Source organism: Aricia agestis, chromosome 9 (assembly GCF_905147365.1).
Source record: "Aricia agestis chromosome 9, ilAriAges1.1, whole genome shotgun sequence".
Classification (NCBI taxonomy): Eukaryota; Metazoa; Arthropoda; class Insecta; order Lepidoptera; family Lycaenidae; genus Aricia; species Aricia agestis.
Genome location: NC_056414.1, coordinates 13,634,923 through 13,648,887, shown reverse-complemented (window position 1 = coordinate 13,648,887; position 13,965 = coordinate 13,634,923). Strand labels below are relative to the sequence as shown.

At 36.6% G+C, this 13,965-nt stretch overlaps 1 protein-coding gene across 1 annotated transcript in view; it reads right to left on the bottom strand.

Moving 5' to 3' along the window:
• LOC121730477 (voltage-dependent calcium channel subunit alpha-2/delta-3) overlaps positions 1–13,965 on the bottom strand; it is an 86,771-nt gene that overhangs the window by 52,704 nt on the left and 20,102 nt on the right. Inside the window, exon 2 of the mRNA XM_042119526.1 lies at positions 4,700–4,781. Coding sequence (XP_041975460.1) covers positions 4,700–4,781 — 82 coding nt within the window. The remainder of the gene's footprint in view (positions 1–4,699; positions 4,782–13,965) is intronic.

Here is a 13,965-nt window from a genome sequence, read left to right as displayed (position 1 = left end):
GGGAGGGTAGGGAAGGGAAGGGAATAGGGGAGGGTAGGAAAGGGAATAGGGTAGGGGATTGGGCCTCCGGTAAACTCACTCACTCGGCGAAACACAGCGCAAGCGCTGTTTCACGCCGGTTTTCTGTGAGAACGTGGTATTTATCCGGTCGAGCCGGCCCATTCGTGCCGAAGCATGGCTCTCCCACGTATAAAATCAAAATATATAGAAACAAAAATCATTATTGTTTGAACATAAACGCGGAAGTACGTGTTCCGTAACGTACGTTTGATCTCCGCGAGTTTCTGTTCTCTGTTCCTACTCTACAAACTTTCCCACCCCGATACTTTGCTGCGGGTTACATATTGTCACTTTGATTAAAATATCAATGTATTGACTTTATTGAGCAACTTATAAGTTTTGATACTTACAATTATAATAATGATCTATTGATTTAAGAAGATTTTCAATAAAATACTTATGTTCGCACATAATAATATTATATTACACAAAATTGGCACAGTAAATTTTCATTATTTCATTTTTATTATATAAGTACGCCGATAACTCAAGATTTAATTAAAAGTTAGTTCCACATTATTATTTTATGACTTTAGCGGAAGTAAATAAAAATGGTATCTAATATTTGAAATCAATGTAGGCAAATATTTTTCAGTCCCACTACGCTTCTGAAGTTAATCTTTTGAAATGGCAGTGTTTTGTCCGTCTATCGGATGTGCAGACGTGGGCCGAGTTTAACCTAATTTCACTATGTTCCTCCATAGAAGCCTATACAGGTTTAGGTCATCTTTCATAAAAGTAGAGCGCCCATTGTCAAGATATCTGGCTTAAACACTTCAATGTTACGTCATTTGTTTTCCACTGTATCGCTTGGCCTACGACGTTTTGTAGTACCTACCTAATGTCACAGTAGCAGACCTTAACAACTTAAATTTACCAGTACAAGGCCTTAATGATTAAACAAGCTGCGGTAATTAATGTAATGAGTAGACAGATATTATAATTTTTATTATAAATGACTAGCTGTCCCGGCAAACGTTTATTTTTCATTTAAAGTATTTTGCCCGTATTATTTTATTGAAGTGACTAAATAAGTATGTCACCATGGCAACGTCCATCGCTATCCCGTCGCACAAACAATCGTCGCCGTCAGTCTCGAGTTGTAATAATTTACTATTATTTATTCAAAAAATGCACTTATCGATATCAAAAGTACCCAGTAGCCGATTCTCAGACCCACTGAATATGCATATAAAATTTGGTTAAAATCAGTAAAGCCGTTTCGGAGGAGTACGCGGCCTAACATTGTGACACGAGAATTTTATATATAAGATTATAAGTCCAGCCTTTTCGCCAACGTGAAGTACTGGCATACAAATTTTGATCATCTATTTGACCCCTTAGAGTTTAAATTTGAACGAGCCATTATTATACATTTCTTTATTAAAAGAAGCATAACTAAAGAGTTTGGCATGTGCGTTGATCTATCAGTCAATCGGCTTTGCCTTTTATTTATATAGATATCCTTTTATTTAGACGACCTCTGTGGCTCAGTTGGTGGGCTGTTTGTAGCTCAATCTGGGGGTCGCGGATTCGAATCCCGCTGACGGAACAAAAAGTTTTCAAAGTTCCTGGGTCATGGGAGTGTATTAAATATGTGTATCATATAATAAAAATCTTAAATATATGTATAGTATAGAAGTATTAAATATATTTCCGTTGTCTGGTACCTGTAACACAAGTCCTTCTGGTACTTAGCATGGGGCCAGACTGACGTGGTGTGAAGCGTCCATTATTATTATTATATTATTATTATTATTATAAAAAAAAAGATATGATTGAAATTTGAATCATACTTCGATATCACACCACTTCCCTTTTCCGTCAAAAGTCGCACAAACTAACGTAACATAAATCACAAAGTCAATACAATATATAAAATATAATGTGCACTCGGAGGTACACGGTGTGTTATTGAATAAGTTGAGATGGCGAAGTTTGCCGGCAACATTATATTACTTTCCGAACTGCGATCTCGCGCTGAATAGCGATTGATATATTCCACCCGCGAGAATAATGTGGGTTTGTTTCGTTCAAATATGCACATTCCTTTAAAGTTTTAGATCTCACTGATGGAACTGAAGCCGTCTCGGGGTAGTTTAAAGTCAGCGCCAACGCTTTGGTCTCTTATTTGCTGAATTTTCAACTGTTTATATTCCTAAGACTTGTGAGAACTTATATTCCTTTATAGAGGCTAAAGGTTTCATCATCGAAATTTGAATTAGTTAATAAATATTAACTTAATTAATTTCGAAATCAAAAATCAAAAATTTCGGAATTAAAACAAATGCAAAAAACCCAGGCCATCATCCATACTAATATTATAAATGCGAAAGTGTGTCTGTCTGTCTGTTACCTCTTCACGCTCATACCGCTCGCGCTAAAACGATTTTGCTGAAATTTGGCATGGGAAATACTTTGAAACGACATGTGATACTTTTTATAATAATAATAATATCTATTGACGCTTCACACCACATCAGTCTGTCCCCGTGCTAAGTACCTGAAGGACTTGTGTTACGGGTACCACTTACCAGAAAACGGGAATATATATTTAATACTTTTATACTATACATATATTTAAGATTTTTTTATACGATATTACGATTTATTATACGTCATGGATGTGTATTAAATATGTGTATTTAATACACATCCATGACCCAGGAACCTTGAAAACTTTTTGTTCCCTCGGCGGGATTCGAATCCGCGACCCCCGGCTTGAGCTAGCACCAACTGAGCCACAGAAGTCGTCAAATCCCGGTAAAATGTACGGTTCCCACGCGATAAACTAATTTTATCGTAACGGAGTTGCAAACGTCATCTAGTTTTAGTACGTCATAAAATTAGAGTGCAATGACCAGATTCAGGACATTTATTGTCGTAGAAGTTAGAACTATCACCGATGGCGTGAATATTTCTACATCGGGAGTGCTATATCACGAGAAATTTATTATCTCCGCACAGAATGCCGGGTCGGGTATAAATCAAAATCCCATCAAAGTTCGTTCTTGTTCAATTTCCGGACAATTTTCATTACTGACGCAAAGATTCGAGCGTCAATTCCGGGGCTCGTGCTCGTGGAGCCATTTAAGCTATATTGAACTCTCTTCTGCGACATCTAAGCGATTAAACACGGCCTGCGGGCTGCGGGAGGCTCAATTGGCTCATACGGCTCATACCACACAATGTATTTTCCACAATTTGATGACTCACTCATTTCGTGATTCAAAACAAAGGTTTTGGGTGAATACAATTCTTACTTTAAGTATGCAGCTCACGGGCGTATATATAGCTTTGATAAGGGTCCGTAACATAAAAAAGCGGCCAAGTGCGAGTTGGACTCGCCCATGAAGGGTTCTGCAGCAGCTTAAATACCTACTCTGCCTACGGACACACCCCACAGTATAATTATTATTATATTGTAGATAGAAAAAAATACATTTATCTCGCCGGTACATAATATATTGTCGATTGAACAAGTAAGATGGATAGTAATGGGGGGGGTCCCCCCCCCTTATATACGCCCATGATGCAGCTTACATATTAGTACAAAACATTAATTCCAATATTTTTATAGATTACCTGCAATAAATAGAATTATCTATTTTCCAGCTCTATACCAAATGTTTCATTACATGTTGGCACCAGATACAATGCTAGATACTAACACTTGAACACAGCATAATATAATCGAGTAACTTGATAAAATTAATACACTTTGAAGTTTGAGTAATGGTTCGATGGTATCTCGGTATAATACACGCTAAACTTGTAAAGGAGTAGATGTCACACGAATTCTGATTGGTCAAAACATTAAAAATGAGTTGTTCGATTGACGTATATAAGAATACTATTTCGCTGTTTAATAGGTTCCACTAGACCGTAGAAGTATTAATATCATGGACGATAGTAAAATAGGAGTACAGCACACAACATATAATTTAAGCAGCAGTATACGCAATTTTGCGGTTCCTCCTCGACGTATAAAATACAACACAATCCCGTAGATAATAAGCAACCTTCGTGTGCTCACAGGGTGTTATAATTGAAGGGCATTTAACTAGTGATACTGTATCCAGCGGGGAGGCTGGAAGTGGGTCAGGGGGAGTATTGGAACGCGGGGGGAGGGGGGCGCGAACTTCCACTGTGTTTTTGTACCCCCTCCCCCTCGCGCCGCGCCCCGCTACTACCTCTTACTCTCCAACTGCGGTTACAGTTCGCCACAGATATATTTAAGCGGAATCAATCCGTCGAGTGTGACGTGATTTTTGTACAAAGAAATTGATTTATAATCATTATTATGGAGCTGGCCCCACCTTCGTTATTTGGTGTTACGTTACTTGTAATACTTAATACATATGTATTCTGTGACTACACTTGACATAATCTGATCACATTACGTAAATCCACCATCTGCTTATGAATTTATTTTTGTAATAAGTTGATAACATATTAATATAAGAAAGATATTTATATCCAAAATGGCAAAATATTCTCGTACAAATTACGTTGTCTCTTAAGCATCGTAAAATTACACATATTCCAGAATTCTTTTCAATTTTCAATGGATGGATTCGTTCACTTGCGGCGTGCACAGAAATGAGTGTCTGTGGTGTACTTTAAGTGGTTTACTTACGTTCTGTATTTGGTTTATCTTGGTGAAGTGTCGGCCGAACTCCCAGAGATCGACGCCGAATTTCAACGCCCAGTTCTTGACTCTGTGGAAGACATTTGTTTGGTTATTTCCTTTCCTAATCTCACTTCAAATGACACTTATCATATTAATTAGTCGTTAAAAAAGTTGACTAAGTCAAAACAAGTTCTGTTTTATCAGATAACAGTTTCAAATCCTGTTATGGGGTGAGGTCACACGAGCGAATTTTGGAAGCGTAGTTTTGGTTTGCAGAAATTCTGCTGCATCCGGTTTCATAGGAATTCCTTATTCATTCACACATATTTATGTCATAATTAGTAAATATATATAGGTATATTATTAACGCGACTGAAATTATGCGACTTACATACAAAATCATATTTTATGATTTTACCCTTTTTGTGAATAATAAGCGGAGCAACAGAGTTGCTTGCAAATCAACATCTAGTAAAAAATATTCTTAACCTCCAATAAGCGTTAGTTATTTTATAGTTTTCACAGCGTCCCTACTCCCTAGTCCCTACATAATGCGCGTATACCCCGCAGGATAAACTCATAGAAACTAAAAGTTACTCAATACACCGATGAAAGCTTTACTTTCATACATTAATGTAGAGTATTATGTTGAATATTTATGTAGAGAATTTCACGAACAGGTGTTACAGGATTATGTAAAATAAACAAAAACTCACTCGCTTGAAATAAAAAACCGTCATTATACCTAATATGTATTGTTTTCCACTGAGTTTTAATAGACTATTGTAATGCTAGTTATTACAATGAAATCCAATGAAAAACTAAATAAATTTTAACATAATATTTAAAGTGGGAGAGCCATGCTTCGGCACGAATGGGCAGGCTCGACCGGAGAAATACCACGTTACCGGCGTGAAACAACTTGCGCTGTGTTTCGCCGAGTGAGTGAGTTTACCGGAGGCCCAATCCCCTACCCTTTTCCCTTCCCTACCCTCCCCTAATCCCTTCCCGTCCCATCCCTACCCTCCCCGGGAAACCCTAATCGGGTTATTACCCGATTCCCTCTTAAAAAGCCGGCAACGCACCTGCAGCTCTTCTGATGCTGCGAGTGTCCATGGGCGACGGAAGTTGCTTTCCATCAGGTGACCCGTTTGCTCGTTTGCCCCCTTATTTCATAAAAAAAATAGTGATCTTTCGCGAAAAACGTAATTTATTATGAGTTATGACATTACGGTACCTATAAATTGATGTACTCCATATTATATCCGCATACTGTTTATCCTACATAGTTCATCAGCTACGAATAATAAAAACTAAGGAAAAGTAACTCCGTCAAAAACATGCTCCACAATACTTGTCAAAAAAGTGTACCTTAGGTACACATTTCAATACATTTGCAATATTTAGGTGACCTTGAGCGGTACTAGGCTGACGTTACATGACAGATCAAAAGGAACCAAATTTAAAACGTCAATAGTATGGGAGTTACGATTCCTTAGTTTTTATTATTCGTAGTTCATCAGACATAAAAATATATTTTCAAATAAAAAATCCTTTTATGTATTCCGGTAAAGTATTTAAGGTAGGTAAAATATTATGGTGTAATAGCACGCGGTGGGCAGAGATCCAAAAATTAATTAAAGTGAATAGAGCAATCGCTCTAGCTTCTTGCGGATTTGAGGAGAGGGTCCTCAAATCCGCAAGAAGCTAGAGCTAGCGCTTACAAAAACTGTGTTTACTGCGAAACTTATCTGTAATTATAATTTTTAATATGAATTATTTTAATGAAATAAAACACATCATTATTGGCACTGTAAGGCCGGTATAAATAGTCAGTACTTAAGATGCGATCTGGTCTCAAGACGCGGTTCGGCTCTGTGATTGGTCCAAATTTTGACAGCCAACCAATCACAGAGCCTGAACCGTGTCTTGAGACCGAGATGCATCTTGAGTACTGACTATTTATACCGGCCTAAGAGTACATAATACAGAAACTCCAAATTCATGGCTGTCGATGATAGGGTAGTTTGCGTACAATTACATAAAAGTGTAATAAATAAAAAAAATCTGACAAAGAAGTCCATATTATAATATTATAAATAATTTTGTGACAATAAAATTATGAAATAACAAATAATCAAAATGGAGCTCATCTTGCTACCCTGACATGTAGCTCAGTGAGTCTGCGAAGGAGTGCGGAATCAATTCGCTCCGCTATCATCTTCAGAACCCCATTCCGACTTTCCCGAACTCTATGCACCACTGACGCTACCTTTTCTCCAGATAATCACATAGAAATCGTCGACTGCAGTATCAAGGGAGCCGCAATAGAGACCTGAATATTTTATTGTAAAGGACCGAAAGCAAGGCGCCATAGGTCCGTTGAGTAAAGCTGGCATATGACAAACCACAAGTGTACAAAACGTCTGACAAAATGCTTTAAAAAGCGTTATCTTGACAGGCGCTGTACTCCTGGCAAACCTGTGTGCCAGCATATTACCGCGGACCTTCGATCACTAATATCAGTGATCGAAGCCGCGGACCGATAGCGCCCTGCGCTCCCTCTCAATATCCTCCTCATCACTAAGAGTATCTGTCACCACGTGACCGAGATATTCAAATTTTGTAACACGACTCAGAGGTACTCCGTTAAGTAAAGGTGGTGGACATTCTTGATGATTGAAAGTCTTATTATTGCATTTAAATGTCATGTACTCACACTTACTAACATTATAATGCTTGCTCTTTCAGTCATTACGGAAAAAAGAGATATAATAATGCAATGTGTACGGTGGTAGGCTTCATGTAGACGTTCTAAAAGTGTTAACTTTAATAACCTATTTAGAAATAAATATTTTGATTTTGATTTTTGTAATCAACTTAATAAAGGCCTAAAATAAGTTAAGGGTCAGTCACACGGCACACCAAAATGAAACAAAATGTGATACAACGCGGTAATGTCAAAAAAAAAACACAAAATTTGTTTTTTTTTTGTATTTATGCAACTTTTCTGAAGTTGCGAGTGTCCATGGGCAACGTTAGTTGCTTTTTATCAGGTGACCCGTTTGCTCGTTTGCCTCTAATCTATAAAAAATGCATCGCCAAATCATGCCTTGTTTCGATCGTTTCCCTTGTACTTCCGGCGTTATTATTTATCCCTACAAAATTTTCTCGAAAGATTTGAGCAGCAATTTACATATTTACCGTATAATGTTACTTTAAAGTGGCTCGTCCCGTCGATATTCAAATCATCAATCTGGAGCTAAAGCCCTATGAAGCCTGCGATGAACTGTATACGTTCCCCAGAGATATTATACAGAATCTAAACAAACTAAACAAACTTATCTACTATTACAGGATAACCCAATACAGAAGAGAGAAGAGAGAGAGAATCATACAGTAGGTGTAGAAATATACAATATTAGATGAACAAAAATCGTTTAGTGCGTCGAAACCGTACATTTTTCAGGGATAAAAAGTATCCTATGTCCTTTCCCCGGACCCTAAGGGGACATAGGATTTGGTTTGGAGATACTAGGTATCTCCATACCAAATTTTATTAAAATTGAATTTAGGAAGAGGTAACAGATAGACAGACAGACACACTTTCGCATTTGTAATAATATGTATTAACCATATGATAAGAAATTCCAGTCAGAAGAAATTTTAGGGAGAGGTCACGACAGGTGGGCAAGTGCGGCGGCTATTGCTTACCATCAGGTATTCCGTTTGCTAATCTTTCTATTTGGTATCATAATTATTTATCATAAAAAAACTATCTTTTATCCTTCAAGATTCTTTTTCTTCAAATTTTGCCAAACAGTACACTTTTTGGAAAACACTAGAAAGATTAGAAGGTCTTACAGTAATTATTTTGCCTCTAATTTTTTTTTCATAAAATAAGGGAGCAAACGAGCAAACGGGTCACCTACCGTCGCCCATGGATACTCGCAACATTAGAAGAGCTGCAGGTTCGTTGCCGGCCTTTTAAGATGAAATATGCTCTCTTGAAGGATTACTATAATATCTAGAGGTAAACGTTAAAGTACTTGACGTAACCATAAAGCTCCTGAAAACGTGAACATACCATAATTCAAGGTGATCCAATAAGATGTAATGGTAGATGTGATTGGGGGTGTTGAGCATTTTTTCAAGTCGACTGCACACCCCCGTTGTCTGAGGTGACACATTTAAGAGTTGAGAGGCCAATTTAACATGCCGACACTGTACTCGACATTCACAATACAAACATATACAGTAGAGCAACCGAGTCGCGTTAAAAGCAAATTCGTGCACACACACAGACAAGTACGCGACGATATGCTGCGTTGTTCTGCTCTCTTAAGTTATCTAAAATCACGTTTACGTGTGCGTACGGCCGATTCTACTATATAAAAAAGCAATGAGAACTCACCCATGTTGTTATCTTGTGACTGTATATTTTTGTTTTTTACTACGGTTACGGTTTTCCAGGTTCAAAAATGTTGCGTTAGTTGGACTTAGGTTAGAATGCTTACGCGCGAATACAAGTTTTTTATGGTTTAATTAAAATGTGAGGAAAATTATATTGAACGATATCAGACAATCTTTTAAAGAGAGTTGAAAATAACCTATTCAAAAATGGAGCAAAATTAAAAGTAACCGCTAGGTAATGAAAATAATCATGCACATAACCCACTAGACATACTTAATTGGGTAATCAATTATTAAATGTGTATAAAAATAGCGTTCATAAAAGAGGATTCATTAAACAATTTACAGTTTATCACTCAGGGGTACGACGGTTTCCGATATAGATAATCCTATTTCAGTCCGACAATCTGAATGGACGATGTGGGTCGACCGATATTTTTATCAATTCTAGCTTACGATGTGACTAAAAGAGAACTTTGTCAATTGTAGGATTTATTTATGTATATTATCTACTCGTGCTAAATAAGATGCGATAATAATATTTAAATAAGAATTGTGATTATCACGCTAGGGCAGCACCAGTATAGGCAGTAAATAAAAAGTTTTGTTCAACATTTCTGCCAATATTCTGATAAAACGTGTGCAACATGTCAGATTTTGGTCGGATGTGCTGTATGTGCTGTAGCGCCCTCTGCTCCAACATTTGCGTAAAATTTCCAATTAGGATCTAGAACAAATTACTTTATTTTAATGCTTTTAAAACACCAAAATTTGTATTTCACACGGAAATCGCATTTTCCGGTACAAAACTGTTTCATGCCTTATCCCACCGACATAAACTATCGACTCCATACTCCATACTGAATTTTATCAATTTTACCACAACCGAACATAGAAGCTCCTCATCAATCGTGAAGATGGTAACAGACAGACCTGTTTTCATATTTATTTAATATGTTTTATTTAATATTTTGTCAACTATAATAAGTATTGATTATAACTGCCGTTAACCTAAAAGCGCTGTAAAACATTTTCTAATTACTTTCCTACTGCATAAAACGCAAACGCAGGATAAAGATTGATTTAATTTTCGAAATAATTTATTCCGGCTTGGTAAGTCGCGAGGGTACAGCTCAAAGCGAAAGGAACTCTTTGAAATATATTCCTGTATCAATATTGACTACGCTCCACTGAGCAGATATTAAAAACGTGCAGAAATGTAAAATATGTTCCCGCGCTCATCCAGAAACGGTCCCACATCGGGCATTTAAACTCTTACACATACAGAGTGTTAACATTCATAAAATTGCAGATTTTTTGTTATTTAAAATTAAAGTATTTTTGGATAAATATTTCCTAGCAACAGCTATCTTCGTTTCTCTCTCTTGAATAATTAAGGCTGGTATAAATAGTCAGTACTCAAGATGCATCTCGGTCTCAAGACACGGCTCTGTGATTGGTTGGCTGTCAAAATTTGGACCAATCATAGAGCCGAACCGCGTCTTGAGACCGAGATACATCAAGATGTACTCAAGAGTACTGACTATTTATACCGGCCCTAGTACTAAGAGCCGGCTTTAAAGGTCATGCGCCAAAAGTATTAAATTGAACGGTAAAATTTAAGCACCATACTAATATTATAAACGCGAAAGTGTGTCTGTCTTATTGTCTGTCAGTCTGTCACCTCTTCACAGTTAATGAAGTCAAATATGGATCACGCTGCTTAAATATATATTTTTGTTTTAAATCCATCCTGTATATTTGCAAATAAAGATGATGTAATGAAAATATGCTTTTGCGGGAAATCCTATAAGGTTTAGCTAACATGATATAATTTTGTTTTATGAAAATAATCTAAAGCAAATACAAGGGAGACAAAAAGTATTACAATTTATAAAAAGAAAATTAATAATAATTATTAATAATGGTCGGTGGGGCTAAAATGGTGACATTTAGCAATTCCTCTCAAATCTCAATCAATTCATCAAATGAATTGTAAAAACTGTCAAACTGACAAATGTCAAATCAGTACAAAAAACAGAAATGAATTGCAAGCAGAGTTGCATTTTGCGATTTTAGAAAAATGAATCATATTATGATTCATATAATGATTCTTCAAAGCGACCATTTTAGCCCCGCTAATGTAATACTAAACAAAATGTATTGTAATAATACTCGTAGGTACTGAACGTTTACCACATTCAGTACCTACGAGTATTATTACTACATTGTACTATCAGAGAAGTCGATTCCTAGGCAAATGGGGGGGACCTAAGAAGTTTGTTCGCGTTACTTCAAACCCAGCCGATAAATCACATTGACATGATCCGCCCAAATGACGTTGGTCTATCAACTGCCTAGGAATCAATTTCCTCGATGATACAACGCGTATCGATTTATTTACATAGTACTGTTAACGGTAGATATTATATTATATCACAATGTACACGAATGAATGATGATTTTACAGATAAACTTTATTCAGAAAATAGACGAAGTGCTTTCCGAACCCAGCCGTGATCCAAAATAACTTGCATCTAAAATACTTTAAAATAGATCCAGACCGAAACCGTAGTTGTATTGACACGTGTGCTATGTTGTGGGATGATTTGAATGAAAAACCTGAACGTGACGTCACTATTGTCCACCTACTCTCATTTAGAGCTCACCTGACTCTAAAAATCAAACATCGTCCTTCTCTCTTCACACTCACGCCCGTCTTTCATATGCCAGGTGAAAAAGGACGACGCGAAATCATCGCCGAGTTAGTTTTACTTGAATAAAAGACGAACTATAATGATTATGAAAAGTGTTTTGAGAAAATTTAGGTTTTATCAATACCTTTTTAGATATTAAAAAATATTAAAGAAAAGACAGAAAACATCGAAGATCCAAGCAAAAATGTGTCTAAAACAAGGTTTTTTGTAAAAAAGAAACTATCGAGCATTTTTTGATTAATCGTGTTTTCATCTTGAGCATTTAATCTTCATGAACTGAAGTTACTTGTGTCAAAAAATCAGTTTTCTAGACCTTACAGATTTTGAGATCTAGGTTAAAGTATGTAGTCAAGTTAGGGTCATATGGGCTCTTAAGGATGAGTTCACATTAAAATATGTTGTGGCGATGCGATGCAATGCATTTTGGAATGTGCCTTAAAATGATACAGTTTTTGTAACTTGCATTGTGCACCCACCTCACATTAAACTTACCTAGATGTGCTTAGGTAACCGTATGGACATTTATAACAAACTCTCCCAGATAATATTGTTTGAATCGTTCGCGAACCTTTGCATTCATTTATATTTTGGGTGACATAGCAAACAATTTTTTTTCTTTAATAAATACTAAACTTTCTGATGATGATGTTTATTTCCAAGGATTTACAACGATTATTCACCGCGATATCGGGGAGCTGGGGGACAATTTGTGTTTAAAATGAATTCCGTTTGTGCGGGCCACAATGTCCTCATTAGCAATCCGAGTCGTGACCATTGTTTCGCGAAGTTGCCCGCTGCCGGCGCCGTCACCGACACGACTTGGCATCCCCCCCACCGTGCCCCTATTAGGAGCAATATTGCTTCTTGTAACACGGCGGAAATTATAAATATCATATTTTATAATATTTTTTGTGACTTAAATTACTTTTAAATGCTTTTTACTTTGTCTGAGTTTGTCAGCGTATGTATAATCTAGTTAAGTTAAGCATTAAGTTTAGATTAATCATAAATACGTACTTGTTTTATTGTTGCTTGTTGTTCAATTAATAAAACTTTGCATAACCTCATCACGTTAATGTGAACTTACCCTAATATGAGAGTAGGTAGACGACGCGACGTCACGTTTAATTTTATTCATCAAAGTAACCTCACAATAGAATACACGTTTTAAATCCTCCAAAATAAATTAAATCTGATTTATGAAGGTATCCAACCTATTTTTAGGCTTCCGTAGTCAACAAGGAACCCTTATAGTTTCGGTCTGTCCGTCCGTCTGTCTGTCCACGGTTTTGCTCAGTCAGAAAATTGTTTTTTCATCGGATACCGAGCATAGCTCGGTCAAACAGCTAGTATTAATGATGCCGACAAAGTGGTACACAAAATCTTAAAAAAAAATATTATGGTAGCTGCCCTACACATCAGGCGGGGAATTATTTTTTTTCGCCCACCCCATCTGTGGTGTGTCGATGGATAGGTTTTTTAAAAATTTATGTTATAATCTATATAATAAAAAAATCATCCACTTATATCTTTATAATCGAGTAACAGAATACCTCAATCTGTGCTCCAAGTGGAGTATGGAGCCATTTACCCCGGATCAAGTTCTGTCCCCCGTGTCAAATTTAGTGGCCTCTCACGATGGCCTCTCAACTGCGCCCTGGGGCCTGTACTCTAATACGTATTCCCAGTATGGGGGACGTAAACAATTCTAACCACAATATATTATTATTAGGTGTCACAATTTTTACCCAATTGTGCCAAAACGAGGGGTATGTTGTTTAACAGATGCTTCTTACATTTTGCGATAGTGACATCCCAATATCACTATCGCAAAATCGTACGTAACATCATTTTGATGGTGATATTAGACTTACCTTAAAAGAGTGAAGGTTCTGAATATATTTTTTTACAAACAGACCAAAATAAAATAAGTATAATATGTACAAGCTTGCTAAAATGCAATTGTAGCTATATTGCTCTGCTAATTAAAACTAGGTCGCGATAACGACTGTTTTAATTAACATGAAACCTTTTTCATTCTTAATTGAATCTCATATGGAAAAGGTCAGATGTAAACAATCTACTACTCATTTTTACCCCCCGCGAAAAAAAGGATTGTGTTATAAGTTTGACGTGTCTGTC